At 54.9% G+C, this 27,941-nt stretch overlaps 8 protein-coding genes across 8 annotated transcripts; 6 read left to right on the top strand and 2 right to left on the bottom strand.

Annotated features, from left to right (window-relative positions):
* Window positions 1-72: 72 nt before the first annotated feature.
* Window positions 73-954, bottom strand: EsH8_V_000157 (Asp/Glu/hydantoin racemase; the record flags this gene model as incomplete). Its single annotated transcript, XM_083272673.1, has 2 exons — window positions 73-753; window positions 841-954. 2 exons carry the CDS (start codon window positions 952-954, stop codon window positions 73-75), a joined length of 795 nt encoding a protein of 264 aa, XP_083125388.1.
* A 466-nt stretch (window positions 955-1,420) lies between these two features.
* On the top strand, window positions 1,421-2,778 carry EsH8_V_000156 (actin-related protein 2; the record flags this gene model as incomplete). The annotated part of the gene is made up of 3 exons (XM_083272672.1): window positions 1,421-1,442; window positions 1,544-1,966; window positions 2,048-2,778. The coding sequence occupies 3 exons, from the start codon at window positions 1,421-1,423 to the stop codon at window positions 2,776-2,778; spliced, it is 1,176 nt and encodes a 391-aa protein (XP_083125387.1).
* Window positions 2,779-5,556: 2,778 nt separating this feature from the next.
* On the top strand, window positions 5,557-6,985 carry EsH8_V_000155 (kinase-like domain-containing protein; the record flags this gene model as incomplete). The annotated part of the gene is made up of 2 exons (XM_083272671.1): window positions 5,557-5,602; window positions 5,676-6,985. 2 exons carry the CDS (start codon window positions 5,557-5,559, stop codon window positions 6,983-6,985), a joined length of 1,356 nt encoding a protein of 451 aa, XP_083125386.1.
* A 1,407-nt stretch (window positions 6,986-8,392) lies between these two features.
* Window positions 8,393-9,225, bottom strand: EsH8_V_000154 (40S ribosomal protein eS24; the record flags this gene model as incomplete). The annotated part of the gene is made up of 3 exons (XM_083272670.1): window positions 8,393-8,469; window positions 8,637-8,884; window positions 9,143-9,225. The coding sequence occupies 3 exons, from the start codon at window positions 9,223-9,225 to the stop codon at window positions 8,393-8,395; spliced, it is 408 nt and encodes a 135-aa protein (XP_083125385.1).
* A 693-nt stretch (window positions 9,226-9,918) lies between these two features.
* On the top strand, window positions 9,919-11,054 carry EsH8_V_000153 (protein-lysine N-methyltransferase; the record flags this gene model as incomplete). The annotated part of the gene is made up of 2 exons (XM_083272669.1): window positions 9,919-10,164; window positions 10,245-11,054. The coding sequence occupies 2 exons, from the start codon at window positions 9,919-9,921 to the stop codon at window positions 11,052-11,054; spliced, it is 1,056 nt and encodes a 351-aa protein (XP_083125384.1).
* A 4,933-nt stretch (window positions 11,055-15,987) lies between these two features.
* Window positions 15,988-16,488, top strand: EsH8_V_000152 (uncharacterized protein; the record flags this gene model as incomplete). The annotated part of the gene is made up of 1 exon (XM_083272668.1): window positions 15,988-16,488. One exon carries the CDS (start codon window positions 15,988-15,990, stop codon window positions 16,486-16,488), a length of 501 nt encoding a protein of 166 aa, XP_083125383.1.
* Window positions 16,489-17,560: 1,072 nt separating this feature from the next.
* Window positions 17,561-19,104, top strand: EsH8_V_000151 (PPIL4 family peptidylprolyl isomerase; the record flags this gene model as incomplete). Its single annotated transcript, XM_083272667.1, has 2 exons — window positions 17,561-17,640; window positions 17,703-19,104. 2 exons carry the CDS (start codon window positions 17,561-17,563, stop codon window positions 19,102-19,104), a joined length of 1,482 nt encoding a protein of 493 aa, XP_083125382.1.
* Window positions 19,105-24,366: 5,262 nt separating this feature from the next.
* On the top strand, window positions 24,367-25,995 carry EsH8_V_000150 (uncharacterized protein; the record flags this gene model as incomplete). Its single annotated transcript, XM_083272666.1, has 3 exons — window positions 24,367-24,423; window positions 24,652-24,759; window positions 24,832-25,995. 3 exons carry the CDS (start codon window positions 24,367-24,369, stop codon window positions 25,993-25,995), a joined length of 1,329 nt encoding a protein of 442 aa, XP_083125381.1.
* Between the last annotated feature and the right edge of the window lie 1,946 nt (window positions 25,996-27,941).

Here is a 27,941-nt window from a genome sequence, read left to right as displayed (position 1 = left end):
TCATTGGATAAGAGGGGGAAACATGTGGCGTTGGATGGTTTGCCATAGCGATGGGTATTATTAAAAGACAAATCATACTTGGAACAGGCGTCTGCTTCTGACCGTTTGCTCGAGTTGCAAGATGCCGGCCTTGACACCATCAACGACGAAAATCTGGCTTCCCTTCTCCTTGCCATAGACATCAGTGGCCGAATTACGGATAATGTCCTCGAGTCCCGCCATACCCGCGCATCCCATGACAACGCAGCGGACGTCACCGCTCTTGAGCAGCCTCTTGGTGGCCTGCTCAAGTTTGAGCCTCACCTCCGCCGGACTGATATGATGGAAGTCGCCAGCTGTCAAGCCAGATGATGTGACCCCGCCGAATTTGACGTTCTCTGATTGTTCACTTTGACCAAGGTACCCCTTTACTCCTTGACTCAGGTGCTGCTCCCAGAACTCGCCCGTAGTGACAACACCCCACTTGGATGAGAGGTACGAGGCAGTAGAGCTGTGAGGCAAGAGCGCCGTGGCAGTGAGAATGCTCGCCTCGAAGATGCCGGTGACGGCTAGATAACCATGGAACTGGCGAGAGAGCTTCTCGACAAGCGGATGCATGCTGTAGCACGCAACGAGCACGCCGTCATAGTTGTCAAGCTTCCCGGTGCTGACAAGGTCGTCGAGCACCACTTGGGTGCTGAGTTGGATGTCGCCGTCGCCGTCGATGCTTGCTGGGCTTTTGGACGGGGCGGTGTACGTGTGGATTTCGAGTGACTGACCCAGAAATCAGCCTCTGATGCTCTTTTTTCTTTTTTTAAAAATCTGCGGCCGCCGTATATGGCCTCCTCAACCCCAGCTTACATCGTGCAAGGGCATTGCCTGTATGGCCCTCTCCATGCCCCTCGTCATGTCCTGGGACGAGTTGGGGTTGATCACGAGGATCTTGATATTCCGTCGCAGGACTCGGGTAGCCATGATTGGTGTGATTTGTGCCTGAACAAAGGTCTTGGAGGTGTATGAGCCGACCCTAAATCTAACGCATATATATCTGAGTGAAAAATGAGCGTTAAACTACCTTGCTCCACGCCCTTCAAGCTCCATCATCCATGTTCCGCCGAGTCACAGGTCGCGGCTTCGACCAGTGGAGATTGGCCCGTCGATGTGGGGCTTGCCGGTCCGCTGTCGCTTTCTCCCAGTGACAGCTCTGAGCGCACCGACCAGGGAATACTGCCAGCTGCGGGGTATCACGTGACGCCAGCTGCTCAGCCACGGCTGTCTGACGATCCAGTTGTAGGACAGCTGGAGGCAGCGAACCCAACCAACCCCACTATCGACGACACAGACGTAACAGCTTCCCGGGCGCTCTCCCAACCACACCACGACCTCACGTCTCCCTTTGACAGAAGCTCAACCGTGCAGCCCTGCAGCTTCTGCTTTCACAATGGCAGCCGAGGCCCCAATCGGTAAGACGCAATGCCCCTGACACCCGCAGCCGCTGCCCGGCACCGCTGCCACTGCTGCCGTTGATGCTGCGATTGGGAGGTGGCTGACGCAAGATCCACAGTCCTCGACGGAGGAACAGGTTTCCTCAAGGTCGGCTACGCAGCGCAGAACTTCCCCGAATTCCAGTACCCTTCCATCGTTGGCCGACCGATCCTGAGAACCGAGGAGCAGGGCCAAGACAATGACCTGGTTATCAAGGATATCATGTGCGGTGACGAGGCCGCCGCCGCCCGGACGATGCTCCAAATCAGCTACCCGATGGAGAACGGCATCGTCAAGAAGTGGGATGACATGCAGCATCTCTGGGACTACACTTTCTTTGAGAAGATGAAGGTCGACCCGCGCGGCCGCAAGATTCTGTTGACCGAGCCCCCGATGAACCCGCTGCGGAACCGCGAGCAGATGTGTGAGGTCATGTTTGACCGCTACGGATTCGGCGGTGTCTACGTTGCGATCCAGGCCGTGCTGGCACTCTACGCCCAAGGTATGTTGCTGCTGCAAGGCTTCAATGGCTTGAAATGGAGATGGCATATACGTGGGGGCTGACACTGATGGCTTCTTCTAGGTCTCAGTTCCGGTGTCGTCGTCGACTCGGGAGACGGTGTGACCCACATCGTCCCCGTGTACGAATCCGTCGTCCTGAACCACCTCACCCGCCGACTGGACGTTGCGGGCCGAGATGTCACCCGCAACCTGATTGCGCTGCTTCTGCGCCGCGGCTACGCCCTCAACCGAACGGCCGACTTCGAGACCGTGCGCCAGATCAAGGAGAAGCTTTGCTACGTCTCTTACGATTTGGAGCTGGACAAGCGCCTGAGCGAAGACACGACGGTGCTGGTGGAGAGCTACACGTTACCCGATGGTCGTGTTATCAGAGTGGGCAGCGAGCGATTCGAGGCGCCCGAGTGCTTGTTCCAGCCTCACCTCGTGGACTGCGAGCAGCCGGGCATTGCCGAGTTCCTGTTCAACACGATCCAGGCGGCGGATGTCGACGTCAGATCGTCGCTGTTCAAGGCTATTGTGCTTTCCGGCGGTAGCAGCATGTACCCGGGTCTCCCATCACGCCTGGAGAAGGAGCTCAAGCAGCTGTGGTTGACGCGGGTGCTTGGCGGCAACCCGGAGAGATTAAACAAGTTCAAGGTCCGGATAGAAGACCCACCTCGCCGGAGACACATGGTGTTCCTCGGAGGTGCGGTGTTGGCTAACATCATGGCTGACAAGGAAGGCATGTGGGTGACCAAGGAGGAGTGGGATGAACAGGGACCGCGTGTGCTCGAGAAGCTCGGCCCGCGATAGGCGACTACCCCCCCAAGTTGGTGATCGGTCGTCTTAGTCTTGTTGGTGGTAGACTAGCATGCATGTGGCAGGTTTTAGAGCCTCGTTTTGTTTTCTAACGAAAAAGTTGATGAAGTCTTCCATATTATGGCACCCTCAGCGGTCTCTTTTTTCGTGTTTTTTTTTTTGGTGTATGAAGTCGTCCAAGTGCTGGTGCATTAGGTAAGGCGAGAGAGGCATGCATGGATGGGGTTGTGATGTTGAATCTTGAGGGCGGCAGCACCGTGTTAGACTTCGCAGAGCTGGCACTGTATTCAAAGGCAGCGGCTTCCCGCTACCAAGATTGCGATGCCCTTACGAATCGAAGCCACGCCGTCTCTCATCTGTTGCTTCCTTGTGAAACGTCACTTCAACTCACTCCTTTTCACATCTAGGCCTTCAGCCTCTCGCTCGCTCTCAACCAGTGGCCATCCGCCAGCCAGCCAGCCAGCTCACCCTTGCCCTTTACTGTGAGCCATCGTCTGTCGCTTTCCAAGATTAGATCCGTCTCGCTACGCTTCTCCGCACTTCACACCGTCATCACTTGTGATCGCACACACAGTAAACACCGAAACACTGCGACTCGTGCCAACGCGCGACGCCCATCAATCGCATTCAGACAGACATTGCCTGCGTAACACTTTTCAAAGAGGATTGCCATCTACCAGGCCCAGTCATATCCGGCCCTGCTTCGGATACTTGCCACCAGATCCGCCAGCAACCGGAGATTCCGGCCGACCTGCCCAAAAGACGAACAACCCAGGAGTCGCGTGGCACGCGCGCATATTCTCCGATCTACGAGTCTCAGAGTGCTCTGTTCGACCCCCAAAAGGCCACTGACCCCCGCGCCCGCGGATTCGCCCATCATCAGCCCAGCCAGCCGTTCGGGATAGGCTGACCAAAATCTGCCGTTGGGTTTACATATTCCTTTTTGTCGTGTCCAACTCGCAGGCCGTTAGTTTCCGGGCATTGCATCCGTCTCCTGCGGCACAGAAAATCCAAAATAACAAAGCGCACCCTACGACCGACGGGATATTGCGCCATCCTCCACTCTGCGCTGCGCACGAGGCTCTGGCTGGTCTGGCGTCGACGCCTGGTCCCGACCTGACGTTTTCTGCTGGGCTATTAACCCTCCCTGGCGGCAACCTTGGGCCTCTTGGAGCCCGGAGCTACGGTTTTACTATCCTATCCCAGATTCAGATTTTCGCCGGACCATATCCACTGGGAGGTCGAGTGCCCCATTTCGCCACGTTCCAGCGGAGTTCCTTGGGACAAACGAAAGCGACGTCCTTGTTCCCGGGACAGGGCAGTTCGGTTTAGCTTCCAAACCGGGGCGGGAAGAGAGAGGCCACAATTACGGTTGTCGCATTGCAGTTCCGACTGTGACCAAGCCAGGCACGAAATCAGAAACCTGAGAGGACCCCACGGATAACGGAGGCCTTGGGGGTTAGCCAAATCAGCTGGGACTCGAATTCATAACCCCAACACGGATATCAGAGTCAGCACCGAAACGCCCCCGTCGGATAATGAGTCTGACCAACCCGCCATCTGTCGCCTCTGGCCCCGGCTCGGTGCGGACGGGAACGCTCAAGAGAAGCGTCCAGGCCGCGTTTGAAGGTGAGTTTTGATGTTTGCTTCGGTTCGATTTATCTTACCCTTTACATCGCTCCGTAGTCGCCAACCTTTGCCCCCCTTCCCCCATAAGTCCCCCAGTTTTTGCCCTCCTACCTGACTCGAGTTGCTCAATGTGTCGTTCGGCGAAAAGGTGAACCGAGAGTCAAGCGACATGCGAAAAGTGAGCGAGATTAGCAGCGGCCAAAGACAAATTTGATGAGGAGAGCGAGATATACGCTCTGTTCATCCCGCCGCCTCCGTCGGCGTCTCCTCCCCTTTTATGTCCCCGTTTCTTTTACGTATCCTAATCTTATCCACATTTTCTCCTCTGGTTGATCGACGACGACCACCCCGGGAGTTCCATCCATCTCGTGTATCGAATCGTATCTCGTCGAATGCACCCCTCCCACTCCTAATCCTGCACATCTCCTGCTGCACTGCACACACACACGCTCCTCTCTGCTACCTACTGCACAGTCTCACTCGCAAGTGCTCTGGGGAGTCGGGTCCATCGTTCGGCTCGCTTGTTGCTCACTCTGCATTTTCGCTTTCCCTGTTCTCCGAAATTTCTCTACACACCCATTCAGAGACAATCCCAGCACATATCCTGGCCCCAATCCCAATCCTAATTCTCCCACCCTCCTATCCCATCCTGCCGGGAATCCCGCCTCGGGTATACATATCTTTGGGGGCCCTGCATCTGCGTCTCCTCATTTTTTCTCCACCGCACCTCTGCACCTCACACGACGCCCAGCCGAGAGGAAAGGGCTGCGGCGCAACTTCGAGCTGTGTGTTTCGGCGGGTGGCAGGCTGCATTCTTCCGCCGGCTATCTCTCTGCTGCTTAAAGCTAAGAGCACCCCCGCAACTCCAGCCCGTTGCCTCATTCAGCCCCCAGACCCCCAAGGCTTGTGGACCTAGTTTGGCGGTGAGCTTTGTCTGCTTGTCCGTCATCTGCCTTTCCTCAGTGGTGTGTCGCTTCGAAAGCCTCAGCCGATATTTCTTTCTCCCGCCGGACGCAGCAAAAAGAGACATGTGTCGTCTGTAGAGCGAGTGCATATTGTGTTTTTTTTAAAGAAAAAAAAACTTAGCATATTTCCGTCTACCCTATACACATCCTCTTTTTAACTCTCCCACGCTCCTTAAATATGTGGAGGGGCATTGGCTACGGCGGCCTGCACAGTCACAGCTCCTGTATTTGGCATCCTCCCGATCTCATCTCGGTCTCCACCTCACTCACCTTCGGCTGCTGACCAAACTCTCACAGACCCGGCGGACCGTGGCCACGGCCACATCAACTACCAACCCAAGGTCCGCGTTATTGAACGGTACAAGGTCGTCGGCTTCATCAGCTCTGGAACCTATGGCCGCGTCTACAAGGCCCTCGGCCGCCAAGGCCAGACCGGCGAGTTCGCCATCAAAAAGTTCAAGCCCGACAAGGAAGGTGAACAGATATCATACACGGGCATCTCGCAGAGCGCCATCCGCGAAATGTCCCTGTGTAGCGAACTGAAGAACGCCAACGTCATCAAGCTCATCGAGATCATCCTAGAGGACAAGTGCATCTTCATGGTGTTCGAGTATGCTGAACACGATCTGCTGCAGATCATTCACCACCACACCCAAAACCCGCGTCACCCCATCCCGCCACAGACGGTCAAGAGCATCATGTTTCAGCTTCTCAATGGTTGCCAGTACCTGCACGCCAACTGGGTCCTGCACCGCGATCTCAAGCCCGCCAATATCATGGTTACCTCGGCCGGCGAGGTCAAGATCGGTGATCTGGGACTGGCGCGCCGCTTCGACAAGCCGCTTCACTCCCTGTTCAGCGGTGATAAAGTCGTCGTGACTATCTGGTACCGCGCGCCGGAACTCATACTCGGCAGCCGCCACTACACGCCTGCCATCGATATGTGGGCCGTCGGCTGCATCTTTGCGGAGCTTCTGTCTCTACGGCCTATCTTCAAGGGGGAGGAGGCTAAAATGGACAGCAAGAAGACGGTGCCCTTCCAGCGCAACCAGATGCAAAAGATTGTAGATATCATGGGGCTGCCATCCAAGGATCGGTGGCCGTTGTTGACAGCCATGCCTGAGTATAGCCAACTAGCAACCCTCCAGCCGCCCATGACACCGCATCACCACGGGCATCACGGGCACCACCACCGCGGACATGGCTATGGCCACCACCCCCCGGCCCCGAGCGGTTCGAACCTGGAAAAGTGGTACTACAGCACCATATCTCAAGGTGCATCCAGCAGCGCGACGTCAGCGCCGCAGGGCGGCAACGGGGCTCCATTGGCAAGCTTGGGGGCGGAAGGGTATAAGCTGCTGGCGAGTCTGCTCGAGTATGACCCCGTGGAGAGGTTGACTGCGGCCAAGGCGTTGCAACATCCGTTTTTCTCAACTGGGGATCGTTTGAATGCGCACTGCTTTGAGGGTCTGAAGAACGAGTACCCGCATCGGAGGGTGAGCCAGGATGATAATGATATCAGAACGAGTAGTCTGCCCGGGACAAAGAGGAGTGGACTGCCGGATGACTCGCTGGCTAGACCGATGAAGAAGTTGAGGGAGGTATGAGGGGGAAACAAGACGACTCTTTCTTGATTCTGAAGACATTACGTGGATTTACCACCCCGGCCTCTGCGAGACCGCGGGATGTTTTGGAGGGTGGGGGCGGTATAGCATGACGTGGCGTTTATTGATATGGTGCTGTAGACAGTAGTCTGGGATGGCGATGAAAGGCGTTGGGCTTGGTTTTGTTTCATACGATTAGGCTTCACGGATACCATTGCACAGGGAAAACGGTATAAAGAACCATAAACACTACTTGGACGTTGTGGCGACTCGAGGAGCAGATAGTTCCAAATGCCAAATGACGGGGAATCTGTCCCACAGAAGCGTCTGTGAGAGGCTGGATTTATCCATGTTTTGCCGTTCCATAACAAACCCTTGCCCTCAATGAACCGTTGCCAGATGCACCAACCTGCAGAGTGAAGGCTGGGGGTTCGGACGTCCGTGATACAGTCAGCCATCCTCGAGCAGGGGTTTTGACCGGGCCAGGGCTTGATTGCATCGAGGACGGTTCGAGGGGAGGAACCCTGGGCGTGCATATAGGAGCACCGACAAGGACGGGGGAGCTTTTGTGCTATCAATCTAGCGTCAACCGGGGAGAGGTATCCGGGGCGCTTGCTCGGACAGAGAGTATTTAGAGGACCACGGATACTGACTTGCTACGGGGATGGACGTATTGTGTCTCGTCATAGCCCCAAGGTGGCATCGTTCTTGACAAAGAGACGTAAAATCCAGACTCGCAGGATCATGGGGGTTCCTCTGGGACCTGATCCAGATGACACCACTGCTTCTCGAGTTGCTCCCGATCTTTTGATACGTCTGGCCGCATAGGCGACGACGTGAGAGCACGGGGTAGCACATGCTGAACGGGCCGGGCTTGCATATATGTTACCACTATGGCGGCCAGCATAGACGGTTACCGATTCCAAGTCGGCACCGCGACAAGTCAACGCTGTTAAGAAGGGGCAGCGGATCTATCCAACACACACGCACACACATTATTGCATGCCGACGGTGACATTCAACGCCGCCCGCGCTCTCCCCCGCACATGTAAACATCATGGACCTTGAATCTTTGGGGAACCATCGGGGTACGTGTTTTTGATGCATTTCATATTTGAGAGAATCATGAACCCATTCCCCCTTTCACGCCGCGTTGACTCTAGTAGTTTATGTGGCCCGACTAACCCGTCGAGACCACAAGGGATGATGCAAAAGCCGCATTGTTTCGTCGAATAATGCACAAAGACCGCAGCCGAGTTGGATAACCCCATGAAAGAAGGAAACCCCCCGCAGAACACCACGAGCCCAAGACGACATTTTTCATTTTGATGTTCCACCAACGCCGCCCACGGTGCGGATGATCCGGGGAATCCCTCGTGTGCCCTGACCCTAGGTAACAAGGCGAACCGCTTACTCCTTCTTCTTCTTGGGACCCTTGACCTTCGCCGTTCCGCGCAGAGTCTTCTGGCGGTTCTTGCGCTGCTTGCCTGTAGAGCGCGAGTATGGTCAGCAACAAGTCCGTTGTGAGATGTCAGTGTGCCGCCGCGGCAGACATCACGACACGTCAGGGCCCGGTATGCATAGGTATGCCTAGCGGCCCGACGGTCTGATGTTGCTGTGGCGGCAGAGGATTGTTGACGGGGGTTCGACGTACGCTGCTGTCTGCTCGCCTTCTCGATCTTGCTGGCAAAGCCAACGCGAACCAGTCTGTAGTGGGGCTCGAACTTCTTCATGGCCTCGGGGGAGTCGTAGACGAGAGCGAAGCCGGTGGTCTTGCCGCCACCGAACTGGGTGCGGAGACCGAAGACGTTGATCTGGTCCTTGGTGGCCTTGTACAAGGAGCCGAGCTTCTCGCGGAGCTCATCCTTGGAGATGTTGGCGCGGCCGGGGTGGAGGATATCACTGCGCGGAAACCGTCAGCACACATGCTCTTCGAAAATCCTTTTTTTCTTTTCCACGGTGGAAAAAAAAAATTCCATCGATCCCCGCGCGTCCGCCATCATCTCCTTCGACCTGCGCATCCAAGACTCTCAAGTTGCCGGTGTGCCGTGTGTTGTCGATTGATGACCTTTCGTCTTCCTCTTCCATTCGCGTCTTGGGATTCCTTCGTGCGCTTCCTTGTCGGGGGACTTGGGGATGTATCTGGAGGGGCAAACTCACACGACCATCTGCTTACGGCCAAGCAGGGGGTTACGGATGAACTTGCGAGTTCGCAGGGTGACGGGGGTGTCGACGTCCGCCATCTTTGCGGTCGGGGGGCTGATCTGTCTGTCGAGATGGGTTGGCGCTGAGACAGAAGGTCGAAAGGTGTGATATCGACAAAGTTCTCGAGATTTGTGATGGGGCTACAAAGGTGAAATTTCCGCGAGGGGGACTGGTTCGCTTAATTGGGCGGAAGCCCTAGAAAGTGTCCGTGCCTCAGGACGGCGGGCACACTCCAAAAGGCAGAAATCACGTGGGGCTGCTGACCATTCCTCCCAGCACGGACCTGATTTTCCTCCCATCATGTGACCTAGTGGCGTGACGGGTATTTTTTGGGAGAATTCGAAAATTGAGAAGCTGAGAGTGCATGTGCACCGTGCCTATACTGTATGAGCCCTTCTTTTTTGTGTCTACCTTCGATTCTTGTGCATCTCATGCCCATGCTCGACTGGGCGAGTGACGGAAGAAAGAGACGACAGTTGCGACTTCATACGTCGATGCACGCCATTTTTATTCCTGATACCGCGAATCCCCCAAGTATTTGATTTTGGGGTTTAAAAAACTGGGGGCCACGTTCCGTCATCCTGTTTGGCTCCATCAACCGTCAAATTTACCTTCGCGAGACGGTTTGTAAGTCAGCATTCCTTGCAGTGCAACTGTGAAGCTCGACACCCTACCGAATCAGGCAACACACGATATCTTTAGTGGGAGCCCAACAACCCCTCTTTCGCATCATGGCAGCCTCATCCTCCGCCACAGAATCCGTCGATCGGTTCTGCGCTCAATATCTCCAGCTTGAGCCAACCCTGGACTACCCCGTTGGACAGGTCATCCGGGAACCGTCTGCACAGAACACCATTTACAAGCGGTTATTCTCAGGTGAAGGACGTTGTTGTGACTCTCCCGCGAGATATCGCCTGAGGGTCCTGAAGGAACTTGTTGCCAGGATAGAGTCGAGTATTGAGGACTGGGATCAGCATGTAAGTGTATTCTTCTTGTGTGACGCCGTGACATGACGCGCTGCCATCGGCGATGCGCAGAATCCTCTGACCATGTCCAGGAAGTTTCGGAAGACCTTATGACAGCCTTGTCCGAATCCCTCGTAACCCCAATCCCCCCTGAGGCAATTTCTGTCCAGAAAAAATCATACGTCACATATCATCTGAGTGGTCTGGAGCAAACCTCCTCAGAACAGCACTTACCTACACCTGACATCACCCTGCTTGAGTCCCGCTCGCTGATCTCTGCCTCTGGCACCACGGGGCTCCGAACATGGGAAGCCGCGTTGCACTTGGGGCAGTATCTCTGTGCAAACCAGCAAATAATCCAGGGAAAACGAGTACTTGAGCTTGGAGCTGGTACCGGATACCTAGCAATACTCTGCGCCAAACATCTTGCTGCTACCCATGTTGTTGCCTCTGACGGGTCCGATGATGTTATCAACAACCTCCCAGAGAGCTTCTATCTCAACGAACTGCAAGATAGTCAACTTGTTACCCCAATGGAACTAAGATGGGGTCATGCTCTGGTGGGAACAGAGGACCAGCAGTGGAACAATGGTGATAGCGTTGACGTTGTCATCGGGGCAGATATCACCTACGACCAGAGCATCATTCCAGCTCTAATTGCAACTCTCGAGGAGTTGTTCGCCTTGTTCCCAGCCGTGGAGGTTATAATATCTGCAACACAGCGGAATGAGGTCACTTTTGAAGCGTTTTGCAGCCGTTGCCTCCAGCGCGGGATGGACTTGAGCTACGTCGACTTTCCCATCCCCCCAAGACAGCAGCAAAAGGGGCCGTTCTACAGCGACAGCGTTCCCATTCGAATTTGTCGGGTGTCGGCACCTCCAAGCACAGGCGTGACGTGGTGAGGCCATCACTCTAGCGAGCCATGATGCTCGGGCGAGGTCATACCGCCAGCCACAAGCATTTGACACCTACTGCGATGCATCTATCCGAGACACCACACTTTTGGATGGAATCCTGCATATCCCACTTGCGGAATGCCACTTCGTCAAGTCGTTGCAGTTCTCTAGTAACGAGAAGCTGGACCTCTAGCTTGTCTTTTGGAGTGATTTTAGACCTCAATACTTCTTTGGCTCACACGCCACGGCCTTAAGGAGTAGCGCAATGACAACAAGCCGAAATTTTTGACAACAAATTCAACAAATGCTGGTGGTTGATCAGGAGAGCATGGCAAGCATGCTTCCTCGGTTGAAGCTGATCCAATAATAGCCAACTCGCTGACGCTTTGCCTTCCAATACAAAAGTTGTCTGGAGAGTCAACAAGGATCGACGATGGCATGCGTGCAAGTCGAAAAAGCAGGGTCCAAGCTGAGCTCGGGAGGAAGTGATGCGTCTCTAGTAGCAGCAGGCCTCCCGAAACCCGAGAAGCACCGGCCACTAAGGAGGAGAAACTGGTGATCCAAGAGTGGGTGGCGCCTTGGGCAGCGAATAAGGATGGTTCCTCTGAACTAACGATGAGCACTGGGAATTGGTAAATCAGCTCACGGTCCAGACTGCGGTTACTACGATGAAGATGCCCCCAAGGTTTCCAACAGTCATGCCATCTCTGACAAGATTCAAAGTGAGCGCTGAGAACCGGCCGATTATCAGGTTATTGCTTGTCAACTTCATGCATTCCCCAGCTCAGCTTCCCCGCATTCCGGGACCAAGCGTGTGTGGCCTGATGCACCGGCAGTCTCAGGACGTGGATAGGTTTAAGCACACCGCATGCGTTCAAGATGAGGAGGGGTCACCTTGGCATCTTCTTCTCCCCCTCATTCTGCACCCCATAAACCCAATTCGAGAGAGAAGCTTTGTTGGGTAGATTTAAGTTTACGTAAGGCTGCGCTGGCAGTCGGAACGGAGGTGACGCTCCGGGTTGATGAGTTGCGATCCTCCTTAAAGGCTGGGACGGACGTCATATTATCGACTTCCAAGATGTGGCTGGAATTGCACCACATAGAAGCGAGTATTGCAGACTACGCAAGCTCGGTCAGGGTGACGTTGGAGGTCTTGTGGCTCGCACGAAGGAGCTAACTAGCTAGCTAACCCTTGCACAGCGATCAAGATGTAAGGTCTTGAGAGCTTGATGATTGGACCGGTTGGCATTTCCAAAGCACAATGGGCGTTGCAAAATACACTGGGATTCTGGTCTGGCCCTTTGGATTTTCTGCCTTTCTGCCCGTCTATGGCAGATGGACACAACCCGGGGGAATAAGCGAAGGGAGCGGGAGGAAGGGCGGGGACAACAGAGCAGACTCCGACCGTTTAAACGAAACGATGAAGTCATCGTATCCGCCAAGCGTGAGGATCAAAGGGCTCGGCTCAAAGGGGGCCGTCACTGGGCCCTTTTCAATGTTTGGGCTGGTGTGATTGTGTAGTGATGAGGTCCGTGGCGGCCTGTCAAAGATATCCTTGGGATCGTCCATCAAGCCACTCTTCCCTCTATTCGGGCCCGAGAGCTTCGCTGCAAGGTACGAACCGTCCCTTGGTCTCGTGGTTACGGTTGCGTACGCTGGCCGACGATCACAAAGGCTCGATTGTCCGGAAAGCCTGATCCCCGCCGATTATTTGATGATGGCACCCCAGCTTCAGCCAACCTGCAGGCGCCAACAGACCAAACAGAGCGGACGAAGACCTCACCGGACGTTTTGTCCGTTTGCATACCCATTTCGAAGTGATGTTGTTGGACTGTCTATCCATGCATCCACACGCATGGGTGGTCTTTTTTTTTTGTAGCTGTCAAAACCGAAGTATCTTATCGCCCCCATGCCGCGCGGTGTATGCGCCTTTGCCGCTCACCGTTGCCTCGCGAGGCATGTTTCTCATATCTGTCGCCCCTATCTAGCAAAACTGGGCTATGCTGGAGATCATAGGCCAACCAAATAACTGGTCAAGGCACCTGCCCAGGAGATCTCCCGCAACACGAATGTGCGTTTTCGTCTGGAAAAGTTCCATTCAAAGCGAGCGTTAGCGGGACCATGTGCGAGGTGGCTCAGGGTCCCCCCCAAAAACACGGAAGAATACCTACCTCATCGATGCATGAGCTGGCAAGCTTGCAACAAAACGTGGGATGGATATGTGAGACCCGAGCGCTGGTGAGCCACATGGTCTTTCTGAAGCACCTACGTCACCTGTGCTCATATTCATCTTGCAAGGGATGAAGTACAAAATGACAACAGCCTCATCGGGCGTCAAGCCCCAAGACACTCACACCTAGCCGTCCACACCAGACCTTGACAAGCTAGTTGACATCGCCAGTCTGCTTTGCATTGCTATGTATCATTGTGATATAAGCTGGAACACCCCCGAAGCTTCGGAAGGACAGTCTAGACCTGAATACGGACTGCATCATCAGCATCAACGTCAGCAATCACGAGAACAAGAAAACGTCCCCACAGACACGAGGACGCATAGCCATACGCCACAGCAGCAACGGAACGATCATTTCAGCTTCGTGCATCTGTTGGCATTGAACGCCCAGGGACAAGCGCCGAAGGGAGCCCGTTTCCCATTCGCCAGAGATTTCCTGGTATTGCATCAGCAAGAACACGGGCTGGGCATCACCAGCAGCAACAGCCACGGCGAACGCACTAGCAGCCAGCTGAGGTCGATTTCGCCTCCAGGGGCTCTTGCACCTTATCAGCGAACTCTGTTATCGCCTTCACCAACCGCATCGTCGGTATCACAATCTTCCCAAGTTCGCACTAGCAGCGCCATGCAGACGTAACCCTGCGCATCATTGTCACGTCGCCCTTTCGGGAAGGATACTTGTGCCAGGGCACATCACATCACGGCAGCTTGGCTGAGTTGGGCTCCCACATACCCAAAGAACCAAAGATAGCGCTATCATATCCGTGGGCTGCACTACGAACAGACCAAGGCCTAATCAAAACGTGGACCGACTAGTACGAATCTTTCATCCCGGGCTGCATAACAGGTGCATGCTGCGCCCTTCTTTTGCTGTGGGAATAGTGCAACATTGAACCGGTTTATTGCACCACCTACAGCGAGCCCGCCTCCACCCTCTCCAACTTTGGCCGACTGGTTGGCGGTCGCGTCTACGACTTTGCGTAGCAAGCACGCAACGCATAACGGCGCTTCTTCGTATTGCTGCCAGCATCACATCCGGGCTGGACCGGGTCTATTAATTGTGACCAGGGGCTGTGGAGAGTGCTCCCTCCACACCCATTTCCCAGACATCCATATCCCCGTCCGTCCCGTCTTACGCTATCGGCCGCCATTATTAGGTAGTCGGGCCCCCTCACCACCACGTAAATCACAAATCACTCAGGTGGCACACACACACACACAACTTTGTGTTCCGAGTCCAGGTTCTATCTAGGTCTACCAAATCTACGCCTCCCTATTCAGATCCCTAAGAGAAAAAAAAACTTATTCGCCCTCCGCTGTCACGGACGGCGGAACACCACTCAAGCTAGCAAAGTTTTTAGTCCGTTGGGCTTTGACTCCTGCGGCGGCAAACCTGAATCGGCCCATCAAAAGTATCGTGGGCTCTAAAAAGGCTTCCAGGCCACCACTCGGTTGTCGGCCGGCGCCATCCTATTCTTTTCGCACCAAAGGCTCGCGCACACTTTTTTCGCCTACTCCTGACTACCGGCCCCCATACCCTGTTTTTCTTTGCAACGCGGGTACGCCGTACGTTAAATTATTACCGGTGGGACACCTCCCACACAACTGGACCTGACTATCGTCCACATCCCGGCCGGTGGTAAACGCCTGTGGCTTGCTGCTTTATTTGGCGTTATTGGCCGTGTCATTTCCACGAGGGAGTCCAAGCTTGCACTTCAGACGAAGCACGGCGACTACGAGACCATTATTCACAGTCTCGTCTTGTCTCTGGTTCCCTTCACTTCCCGCATCTCATCAATCTCCGCTTATCACTTCCGAGCCATCCACAACCGCCTATTAATAAAAACCGAGGTCGACGACTGCCGGGGAAGCTAGCTGCGTTATCCTGCATCGAGTCTGCATCGGACGTGCACACCGCAAACTGCCCAAGAGGCACACAAGCACACCTTACCTACATATTACTCGATCCTTTCCCCAGAAGGGGCCTCAATCTCTGACCAAACATCTGTCCGACAGCGGCCACGCCTTCTTGTTTTGCTGCTGCTTCTCCTCTTTTCACATATATTACCGACAACTGAGGGGTGGCCGTTTAGCAACAACCCCCACAAGTCCAACGCACACCCGCCCGCATCTCCTCTTGCACGCCAACGGGGGTTCGATTGAAAGGAGACAAAGGGCGACGGATCCACTAGTGATCGACGCCATCGACAGGGCGCCAACTCCATATACTCAGGTACCTCGCTTTGTATTAGTACTCGACACCACCTGCTCCTCGCACTCGAACCATCGGACCAAACCACGAGTCAACTCTTTCTGTCTCCCAGCCATTCGCCGACCGGACTCTACTCCTTATCGACGCCTCTTTTTTTTTCTTCCCCGTGTTCGAGGATAAACAACACAAACAAGCAAGTCATCAACATATATCTACCTCATTGAGAACCATTGTGGTGTCGACTGTTCACCCATAACATCACCTTGACGACATCGGCTCGTGCTACCCACTCGTTGTTACACAAGAAATCCTCCCTAGGACACTTACCGACAACGCTCCGAATATCGTCTTCTCCTGGTTCACCACACTTTACCGGCAACCAACCTACCTACAACAGTCTATAATATCCATACCGGTTCCCGATGGGCTCGTCAATAGCCCACAGACACATCACTTGCACATTAACATTACCAAATCCACCAACAACATCAAAAATGGCAGCCCCGACCACTCTGTCAGTCTCTCCCCAGGAGCAGACCTCGAGCTTCGCCCTCCAGAAATACCTACTTTTGCACTCACAACACGAGGAGCTGCGCCAGCACCTGGACCAGATCCGCCCCATCACCACCTGCAACACCTCACTCGCCTCGTCGCCGTCGGTGTCGCCGACCCGCAGCACCTGCTCGCCATTCGGCCAGTACCCCAACGCGTCGTCCGGTCGGAGAAGTCACAGCCGACGCTCGTCGCTCTCCGGGTCCAAGATCCGACGCAGCAGCTCGCTGGCACCGATCGCGGACGAGACTACGATCTGGGCCGTCGCGGAGGAGGAGCAACGTCTTTTCGACGTCAATGAGGGCATGAAGCGGGCCCTGATGGAGCTCCTAAACTGCGACCAGGTGCGGAGCGATAGCTCGTTCCGCATGTGGGTTCAGTGCCGCCTAATGGACACGGAAAGAGAGCTGCGCTCTGAGCGGCGACGCAAGAGCGCCCCATGAGACGCTGGCCTTTGGGATCGACACGAGAGCGCAACATTGACATCACCTGACGGCCCTGGGTTCTTTTAGGCGTTGGATTGGAGGGAATTACCTTATCAAATGGCGTTGGGGCGGTTTCTGATATGTGCCGAGAATGGCATAGCATGGCATGCATGGCCTGCGTCAGATGGGAAAAGCTGGTGCACACAGGCGAAAATTGGCTTCATTTCGCCTGTCGGATATTGGTGTTTATTTTGGCGAGACTGGTTTGATTGAAACAAACAGCCTGCCCCCTTGTCTTCTTTCCGTATTGGCTGTAGGATACCACACACACGCACACATTAGAGCGTGTAATGACTGAAACGACACCAATTACCACATTTACTTCTTCAATTCGCTTTACCCTGCCTGCCTTGTGTCGGACACTGCCGAAATCATTGCTTTTTACCGCTGAACATACGGGCGTGGTTCGGACATGGTGGGAGATCATCGTGGTGGTGCATGCATGCGGGTAGTATTTTCTGCACCTTAGGCCGCTCGGTAGCAGTACCGATAAACAAACATAACCGATTTAATTCGCCACAGCATCAGACAAAAAGGGCAAAAAAAAGGAAAATAGAATTCGAAAATCTCCAAACACTAATCGGCCAAGCTCCAAGCTCCAAATGCAAATAACTGGGTCGCCGTGGAGAGACTTGATCCAGCCCCCCTATGATTGGCCGATACTATGTACCGTGCCAAAGACCGTGTGTGCGTTATATAGCACTATGTGACGAGACTTGTTTGTCTCTCGTCTGCTTCAAGGACTGGCCATCGCGTGGCCGCAAACATCAAATCAACAGCACACGAATCCAACCCCACCAACGCCGAGAGAGACTAGCGTGTGTCCCTGTCTACGGCCCGGGCAGAGTTTCGAGACTGGGAATCTCGTGTTATTGATCAAGCGAAACACTCAAAAAATAGTCGGCCAGTGTTGATCAATTCCTGGCGCAAAAAAAAGTTTCTGGAAAGGCCCGTTCTCTCCGCCATCAACGACAGCGACGACGACATCAATCCGGCCACCGCAGCAAGAGCGGCATACCCTACCAACGCCATGTCGGTCCTTTTGGAAACCAGCTCGGGCGATGTCGTGATTGACCTCTTGGTCGACTACGCGCCCAAGCTGTGCGAAAAGTAAGTTGCGGTTTCTCCGTCCGCCGCTGCATAGCTCTTGCTCAGCTAACCAAGCTCACTAGTTTCCTGAAGCTCTGCAAAGTAAAGTACTACAACTTCTCGCCGATCCATTCCGTCCAGAAGAACTTCTCCTTTCAGACCGGCGACCCTCTGGGGCCCTTGTCGAAAGAATCCGATGGAGGCACATCGATATGGGGCTTGCTGTCGGGCGACAGCTCGCAGAAGATGTTCCCCGCCTTCTTCCACCCAAAGCTGAAGCACCTTGAGAGAGGCACCGTCAGCATGGCCACGGCACCCCTGGAATCGGACCCGGATACACGCGTGACGGCGTCGCAGTTCATTGTCACCCTGGGGGACGAGACGGACTATTTGGATGGCAAAGCCGCGGTTTTTGGCAAGGTCGTCGAGGGCTTCGATGTACTGGAGAAGATCAACGATGCGATTGTCGACGACAAGGGCCACCCGCTCATCGACATTCGGATCAAGCACACGATCATCCTCGACGACCCTTATCCAGACCCCCCTGAGCTGCGAGAGCCCAGCGCCTCGCCCCCTCCGACCAAGGGCCAGCTCGAAACTGTTCGGATCGCGGACGAGGCCGCCCTGCACGAGGACGACGATCTGGACGAGGAGGCTATTGAGAAGCGTCGAAGGGATAGAGAGGCACGGGCTCAGGCTCTCACTCTGGAGATGATGGGCGATCTACCGTTTGCCGAGGTCGCGCCTCCCGAGAATGTTCTTTTCGTTTGCAAGCTTAACCCTGTCACCACGGATGCGGACCTGGAACTCATTTTTGGTCGATTTGGCAAGATTCTCAGCTGTGAGGTCATCCGTGACGCGAAAACCGGAGACAGTCTTCAGTACGCCTTCATCGAGTATGCAGAAAAGACTTCCTGCGAGGCAGCCTATGCCAAGATGCAGGACGTTCTGATTGATGACCGTCGTATTCACGTTGACTTCTCGCAAAGTGTGAGCAAGTTGAGCCAGGTTTGGAGAGACGACACAAACCAGAAGCGGAAAAGGAACGCTCCCAGAGGCGGATGGGGAGGAGTCGACGAGCTTGAGAAGAGGCGGCAATACCGCGACGAATACGAGCGGAATGGGGACAATTACGATCTCCTGTATGGAGACGAGGAAATGAAAGGACGCCACGAGCGCGTCAAAGACCGGCGTCCTGAGCCGACAAAGGAACCCGAGCAGGAAAAAGATCAAAGGAATAGAGATCGCCCTAGACCAGAGCGGGAACGGAGAAGAAGCCGAAGCCCCCGAGGACCAAGGGACACGGGCAGGGGCAGGGACAGTAGAGCAGATGGGGATCGATACAGATCTGACGACCGGGGCGCCGGACGTCGGTACGATCACCATGACCGGCGACGTGACGATCGGGACTCGGGTCGTAGAGACCGCAGAGATTGGGACAATCGGAATCGAGGCAGAGATCGAGACTCGGAGAGACGAAGATAGCAGCACCACTGCAAGCCGTGATCTACCCCGGCCCATGGCAACCATAGTATACCCAGGCCCCATTGACCATCTCAAGGCAGTGCGGTCAACCACAGATGTAGACACCAAACTTTTTACATAATTGACGCCAAACTCGCCATTGCCGTCAGCACAATGCTCGTTTTTTTTATGGCATGATTCGTTGATTTGTCGAAATGCCGCCACGGCAACCCGCACGCAAGAATCTCATTGCATCTCTTGTCAACTAGGAGTTCGGGATGTGGAGATAGGCGAATATCACCAGAGGGTTACTGGGTGGTTCCTTATGTCACACACGACGAACGACTTGCTTGGAGCAGACCTGTCTCCTTGTTTCGCCGTTGCAAACATGCTAACGGGGCCATTATAACACTTGCAGAGCCATGCAAGCAGGCGGCCGGAACGCCCCCCCCGTGGGAGTGGGGATGATGCACTTCAGCGTGTTGCAAGGGATGTTGCACCAGCCCGCTGCCGTTTGATGAAGCTACTATATACTACTTGTCATATCTTCAAGGTAAGTCTTGTTTCCCGGGGGTTACTCCTGGCGGCATCTGGACGGACGACGGACGATGAACAAGCCATCTATGAAGTCCGCAGCCGCCTCGCGCAGGGCCGGCATTGTGTAACAGCGTCTTCGACCTGTCAGGACAATCTCCGCCCACATCCTCAGAGTTCAGCTTTGCCACATGGATTTCTCGGACCGGGCTGCTTCACGCTGAAGACGATAAACTAGGTTCGTTATATTCGTAACTTGCATCCGACAGCGGCCGATCCCTTTATCGGCGAATTCGTCTTCGCTGCCGCCTGCAACCTCGTGGCGGCGATTGACACCGTGCTCTCTCCAGTAGGCCTCGCAAATCATCGAGTGTCCTGCAGCAGCATCAGCTGCTAATGTTGCACAGAATCACGAGAGTGACAGCGAGTTGAATCTCTGCAGAGCTGCTGCGTTTATTCCTGGTTAGTAGGCGTCGGCCACCTCGTGTAACGGGTGTTTCCCTCAGCAAGAGACATGTAGACAATGCTAGTCAGTTGTGCTACTCTCTAAGTCTCAATGGTCGGGCGATGATGGGTGCAAAGCTGAGCAAGCCGATACTCTCCAATGCGCCTTTTGTCCAGACCAAACCACGGCTCCTTTGTTGGCAGTGCTTCAAACCCAGGCATTTCATGCACAGTCTAATAAAGCCCCAAGCCCTTGACCTGGCATTTCTCATCGCCCAACGAACGGTGGAGGCAGCCGGATCGGCTCGTACTCTACGCCTCTTTGGTGCCTGACTTGGGTGGCTTATCCCTCGCCGATGGCCTTGGTCAATCTGGAATCTGCTCCGGGCCTGGCCGTTCCCCAGTATATGTTGTCAGATGATATTGGGATCCTGGAAGCCGGTCCAATCGCTTATGACTTTGTGGTTGGTTTCAACGGCTGCCTGCATGAAGACGCCGGCTCTACCTACGATTGTGAGCGAAAAGTACATGCAACACCCCGAGGATGGCTGCAAAAAATTTCCGTTGTCAACAAAGCCGTCTAGCCATGTGCGTTCTGATAGCCACTTCCCGTCTTGAAGCAGGCACGCACGAGAAATATCCGACATGAGGCGAGGCAGATAGATCTACATGACAACAGTCTGATCCGTTGAACGTCAAGACCTCCTCACCTTGCTGGGCTAGCTTCGTGCATCATATCTGTTTGATGTCGTACTACATCGCCAGCGAGTCCTCAGTCGATTTTCGATACGAACTGCCCTCTTCGAAATTCAGCGAGCGGCGTGTCTTAAGATTGCGGCGCAAGCTCTGTGAGGTCAGGTTTATCTGTAAGACCTGGTGGTTCAGATAATTGTGGACTAGGCGAAAACATGTCTCATCTTCCGCGCGCTCTCGAAGGAGTTTGACAACAAGCTCATGCAGAGCGCAACTCTTGGTCAATAGTCTACACCTCGTCTTCTTGCACCCCGTGGGACGAGGGAAACCCGCGGACAATCTGTACTTCACGGCCCAGTCCGACCTTCTTGTCAAATCTGACATCTTGGGGAGAAATCATTCTGTACGGGACGGAATGCCCCTAAGAAACGCGTCGTTACTGGCGTTAGAGTCGCGAGCGTCAACGTTTATCGGCTTCAAACATGACCATTACATTCTTGACAACTTTCTCCTGGCTCCTAAGATGCTCATCATGGCGCTACTCTAGGTGAGTGACTTGCTTAAGCTCCTGCAGGACATCTACCCCTGAGTCAAATGCACGGAATATCGGACGACGTAGCATTGCAGCATCCTCTAATCTCTCATTACCATCGTCGTTAATATCGAGTTGTTGACCGCCCCGATGTGGGGTCTCGCGGAAGCAAGCGGACGGCGCATTAAATTTTTTTGGAGTAGTCGTCAACGGTTGGCATCGGATTCGCCCGCTTGGGTCAAGCTACGAGAACTGCGTATTGCTGGAGAGAGCCACACACACACCAAACATACACGCACATACGCACACACGCACACACGCACAGGCACACGTCGTTACGTGCCTCAGCCGCCTGTTTGCTATTCCTATCGTTGCTCAGCCCGTCGTGTCGTGTGTCGACCTGTTCCGTCGTATTTGCCCAAGAGGCTGGCCATGGTTGAAATTGTAACATCGTCAACTATATCCAGTTGCCAGGGCACAGAGCATCAGAGTGTAGGGCGAGAACTTGCGGAACCGACTCAATGAGCAGAGCCCGCAACTGGACAATCAGCCGGGCGATAAAAACGGGTGCAACAGAGATGTATTATTTGACGGCTTTCATTCTCAGCCAGGTGGCTGCCTCCTGGCCTCTGATGAGGGCGCGGCGGCCCATTCATGCAGCCCGATTGCCTAACGGCAAACACCTCCACCATCCCAGAGGCAATTTGGACGTTCGGCCGTATCGTTTTTTCCGGCCGTGTTGGTTTGTCTGACAGAATTGTTCGCGGAGGCTGCCGGTTGAAAAGTGCAACCGAGTTTGTTCCAATGCAGATGATGGCCTTTTCAGTATGGCCTCGCTTCGGTGTAAACGCTCATTCCTTTGCCGCTCATGTTGCATCGCGGACAAGTTTGGCGAACGAAACCGCTGCACATACCGGGGGGTTCTTTTTTTCCTTCCCTTTTGTCTTTCTTCAGCAATGGCGGTGTCACTTCGATCAGGCGCCAGTGCCTCCTGATGCTCCAAGTTGTTGTTTGGAGGGTCGGTCACTTTGACCTTCTCGGCCCCTCCTGATTATGTTGCAGCGAAGACCGCCTCGCAGGGTGACACAGAGCAACGACACCCACACAAGCGTATTCACTGGCGATTACTTGCGTCACATAACTCTCAGCTCTACAATGTTTATGCCCACCCTCTGTTGTTGCAGCCTCCTCTCCAGAGCTGTCTGAGTACATCGGCGGGGGAGTGCAACTTGACACCAACGACAGCATGGGCCTGCTCAACCATGTATCGCGACAAGGTCGGACAATCAGTGTCATTATTTGCCCCAGTGAGACCGAGATGGACGTTTCGCCCGATGATGTCGAGTGAGTGTTTGCCGTGGTCTTCGGTGTCATTTGGGTGACACTTTCCCCATTTCAGATGTGTCGTTTCCCAAAGCAGATAACACTTTGTACTGCCTTCCCGCATTCACCTCATTGAAATTGTTGAGCAATGGCCTTGTAGAGGTTTGGGGGGGGGCCATGATACGTGTGCCTCTCGATTGTGGAAGCCATCGTCCAATGCCTGTCCAGCCCATCGTTGGACGACTTGTACCGAGCGTCTATACGTTCGGTTGCCACATCAACTCGGCAGTTCTTCAGCAAGAGAAGTGCGTGGGGGGGGGGGGGGGGGCGGGGGGGGGACGTCAAGGAAGAATCACTTTGTCTGTCCCCCTCATATCTGTCTCGTTCAGGCGGAAGCCAGAGGTTCCTGCTATGGGTGGTGGCGATAATGGGCTATTACCTCCAGGAACGAATATCGGTGTGCGTCTCATTGGGCGGTCTAAATCAAGGCACGGCTGAGAAATGGAAGTCTCAAAAGGTCTTGGGCCGTTCACCCTCTCCCCCAAGTTCCAGTAGCTGCAAAGTCGATTCTCGGGTCCAGATTGGCCCAAGGACCCCAGACCTTCAATCAAAATACATACAAAAATTAGATCGCCCGCCCGCCGCCCTAGAGATCTACCAGGACCCCCTGCTCAGCCTGCCGCCCCCTTCCCCCGTTTGCTCTTCTCTCGTTTCCGCCATCTACATCGATGGAGACTGCAGAAAAGAGGGGCAGAGTCTCACCCCATGGCCATGCGCGTTTGGCATTGCCAGGGCCGGCGTGGGGACCTCCTATGCCTGTCGATGCAGCGTCCCGGCCCGGTACTACTGCAGTACGTATGGGTTTGGTTGGAATTCTACACAACGTCCCCCTCCTCTTTACAAGTCTTCGCTCCAATGTTGTAGCAGCATCCTCGCCGCCCGATGACATATGTCGTGCTTTTGTGCCCTCAAGCCCACGGGGGGGCGCCCAACGACGAAAGAGGGGAGTGTGAGTTGTCCTAATTTTAAGGGTGCGGTCTTCTCTCCAAGGAAAAGGAGCAATAATATGGGTAAGATGATGAGGGATTGGACTGACATGAAGAGTGCAAACACACAGCACCTCAACACGGCCGAATCAAGACGGGAGCCCAGGACCGGGATTGTATAACTTTGCCGGCTGCAGCTGCTTTTGCCGCTGCTTCTTTATCTATCTCCCCCATCTCTGTTCTTCTCCTCTTCGTGTGGAACACAACCAGTCCTCACTTTCTTCTTCCTGGGACACCACTTCGCTTTCTTTAAAACACATCCACGTCTGACAAGGAGGCGTGGGAAAGCCCATCCCAAACCTTTCCCCCTCAAGCATCATCTCGGCCTCGACGCGGCAGAGGCAGCAGCAGCAGAGGGAGAAAAGGTCCTTTCTTGCTGAAACAAGACGCTTTCACAACAGAATCGAGGTTGTCCGTCGTGAACGAACAGCACACACTTGAGGTAATCACGCCGAACTTTGGCGCTTACACCCAGGTCAGCCCCTCGCTTCTTGTAACGACGCCAAAACCTTCCCACCCTCTTCGTCGTCGTTGTCGTCGTCATCGTAGCCATTGGGTCTTCCCAAACAGCAAGACCATCCGGACCATTGAACAATGGTCAGCCCGAACTACTACCAAGACGGAAGACGATATAGCCGCCTTGATCCGACGTATGCCTACCCTGACCGTCAACAACGACACTCGCATTCCTCAGAGACACGGACATCGACAATGACTGAACGGGAGCCCGAGACCGATGCGCCTCCGCGCAAACGCATTGCTGTCGCTGTAAGTCTTGAAACTGTTTGAGCTTTTGTTCTTTATCTTCATCACTTTGGTATTTCTTTTGCCAGAGCTTCGAGTGCTATGTCTGTGCTCCTTGCTGTTTTGGTGGGCTCCTTGTCAAAAAAAGCACCCATTCTGAGGCAAGATTGTCGAAGACACACAGAAGGGAACCTGCATGATATCTTTGGGGAAGGGGGGGAGATGGGGAAGAAAGATCTGACAGATCATCAGTGTGGCCGTTGCCGGAAGCGCAAAATCCGCTGCAGCGGAGATTCGGGCAATGGGCTCCCTTGCCAAAACTGCAAGGCTGCCGGCGCCGAGTCCTGCATGTTCTTGCGAGTAAGTCTACAGCCCCTTGGGTTGAGTACCGTCTTGAAGAGTACAGTCTTGGCTGATGTCTTTTTGTCAAAGGTTGCCTCGACGGAAGCACCCTGGGTTCAGCCCACAGAACAAACTTTCTCGTACGAGCTGAAGGCGGCGAGGGCATACCAAGCACAGCACGCCCTTGCATCCCCAATGGGTGCGTCCCCGCCGCACTACGCTTCTGATATCCACGAAGGCCTACCGCGGTACCCTCCGACCTCCGCGGGATACTCATACGGCGCCGGAAAGTACTACTCTGCCAACGTTCCGCCCTGGTCGGCCACCGGTTACTCCGACGACGGCACCAGCGTCGACTACGGCGCCACAATGGGCTACCCGTACCCGTACAACAGCCACGATCCGTCTTACTACTACCGCATGACCGCCGCCATGAAGGCCGCGCCGAGTGCCGGGGACCTGTACGTCAACACAGATGCCACGGGATACGGCTACGGAAGCAGCGGTACAGCTCTTGTTCATCGGCCCGCCGCCGCCGTGCAAGCCGACGCGCCCAACTTTTCCCTCTCTAATGTCGCTGCTTCACTACCTCACGCCGGCGGGGACCGTCTACTCCCCAACCCGGCCTCCCGCCTACCAGCCACCGCAAGCATGCTCGCCTATCGTGCAGATGGCACCCCAGCACCCTCCTACGCAGCCTCCTCCTCCACCAAATCTTCTGGCAGCCCCGCCTCCCAACCCTCCCCCGCGAGCGCCGTATCTGAAGTCACAACCAGTTACGGCAGTGCCGCAGCTGGCTCAGGGAACTACGAGTCCACGCCCGTCTCGGCCTACCCTCCCCCGACCCACACGCTTCCCTCAATGACCAACGTTGCCCAGCGCCTATCTAACGCAGACATGGCCGGCTATCCGCCATCGACAGCCAGTAGCGGAGAGTCCATCTTCAGCACTTCCGAGACGAGTCTACGCACACACGGTTCCACGTCAGAGATGAGCTACAAGTACACCGATGCCTCCTCCGTCGCGTCTTCAGGCGGAGGCCGTCGAGGCAGCGGCGAGACGTCCAGCTCCGGCGGCTCGCTCTCCAACGGTCAGCAGTACACCGTCACTACGCCGGCGTCCGCCGTGGGAATGTACGCCGCCGCCGTGGCGGGCCACGGACGCCACCACATTGGGGCGTACATGCTCTCGGAGGACGTCGCGCCCGAGCACCACTCGGACCGGAGGTCTGCAGGCAGCTTGTCTGCGTCCTAGTCCCACTGTTCTCCGGCCGGAGCTATGGGGTTTCTTTGGTGTGCCAGAGAGGAATCGGGGGCCCCCGTTACCTGGCACCACCGGTCTCTCGAATGTTGCTCTTTGCTCTTTGTTGATTTTATTGCATTCTTTACGCCAATTCGCTCCTGCTACTACTCAAAACGACATAAGTTCACCCCTACAACCCGTTGCCATTCTTACGCCGCCCGAAGGCAAGGGACGCGCAGAACAAGATGCCCATCCGACCCTCCACAGGAGAAACGCGGAACTGCAATTGGTAGCCTCACTCATTTTTTCTTTCTTCTGCTATAGATGCGTTCGGCATCCAGCCCAACCTACCTCCAGCAACACCGGCTTTCAAATCCCGGGAACGACACACCGCCCTTGTGTTCTATCTTGGGACCCTGGGGCGTCGGCCATGCAGACGCCTCGGGGACATGCAGCGCGCCCCGACACCCCCCCTTTGGTTCCTGCACGATTCATCAACACGAAACCAGACGTTTCTTACGATGAAGGCAGCCCGAAGGCTGCAGGCATGGGGAGGGGGGAGAGCCACACATCCATACGTTGTCGAAACAAAAGATGCCCCGTCGTGGGAATCATCATCTCAACAGGTCCGTTGACCGGAGCGAGGTGGCCTGTCTTGGCAGAGGAAGGCCCAGTCCCAGGCCCAGGAATCGAAGGGATGTGTGATGCTGTGCGGCCCAACCACCACCACCACCACCACCACTACCACCACCCATCTGTTGCCAGAACTTTCCGGCAGTGGGATGACATGCAAGGGGCCACCCCCCCTTGACGAGGCTGGGCTAACCGTTGAAGTTTTTCAACCAATGTGGCTTACACCCGTCAATAGCGGGCAGCTTTTGGTGTGTGTGTTGTCGAGGGGGGGGGGTTAAGGGGCGCCCACCACCTCGGACCCCGGCGCTCATGCGGCTACCCGAGCCGGGGCGCCCACCCGCGTAGATGCCCCCCTGGGCCGGGCCATTCCCGTCTCGTCCCCTCCCTCCACCCCCGCCCGGTCTGGATCCCACCGCCGACCAACAATCCATCCGCAGCCCCTCCTTTTGTGTCACCAAAGGAACATTCCGTTCCCGACGTGGCTTGGTCGCCTCATCGGAGGGGCTCGAGGAGCCATGTCCAAGGTGCAGGTATCCAGTCCACGTTCACTTCCTTTTTCTTTTCTTTTTCCATGGGGTTCTCTTCTTCTTTTCTTTTTTTTGGGGGGGCCTCGTTCCTGATTTCTCTTTCTCCCCTGCTGCTCCATCGCCATGTTTGGATGGCCTCAGTCGTTTCTTCACCAATCGCGCTCATTATCGCAGAATCTCTTTCCCCCCTCCCTCTTTGAACAGAGAGAGAGAGGGGAAGAGAGAGGAAAGATCGAAATCGAAATTGCCAAACCATTATTGGGCGGGGACCGAGGAAAAAATGACTGTTTGGTTCTTTGCTCTTACCTTTTTCTTTGATTGTCACACATACATGCGTGCGTGCCGTTATTCCCATTCTTGCCGGGCTGTGGGTGCCGGTAGCCTCGCTCTTACCGCCAGTCCCCCCCCCCCCCCCCCCCTTTTTTTTTTTTCTCTTCTTTTCATTCATCTTTTCTTACTGGGTTGTCTTGCATCAGTCTGTATGCTTGTTTCTGTTTATTTTCTCCTCCCCGAGAAGGGGGGTTTGAGCGTTTACACCGGGCCTTGTGTGGTAATACATTAGGAAAATGGCACCGAAACGGGTCGGGGCAATGACCTGGGAAACGGAGGATATTTCGGACACGTGGGGACACGGGGATACAGAAAACAAAAACCCTTCTCATTTTGGGGAACTGGGTTTACGGGCATTTATCATCAGCCTCTTCTCAGGCGCGGGCAAGGGACAGGCGGGGTGAAAGGGCGGGTATGGTTGGGAATCAACTCGGGGGTTACTCCGCCCGCCTTGGTTCTTTCCCCTTT

Source organism: Colletotrichum jinshuiense, chromosome 5, assembly GCF_051148585.1.
Source record: "Colletotrichum jinshuiense chromosome 5, complete sequence".
Lineage (NCBI taxonomy): Eukaryota > Fungi > Ascomycota > Sordariomycetes > Glomerellales > Glomerellaceae > Colletotrichum > Colletotrichum jinshuiense.
The sequence above is the reverse complement of the archived record's forward strand: the minus strand, read 5'-3'. Positions and strand labels throughout refer to the sequence as shown.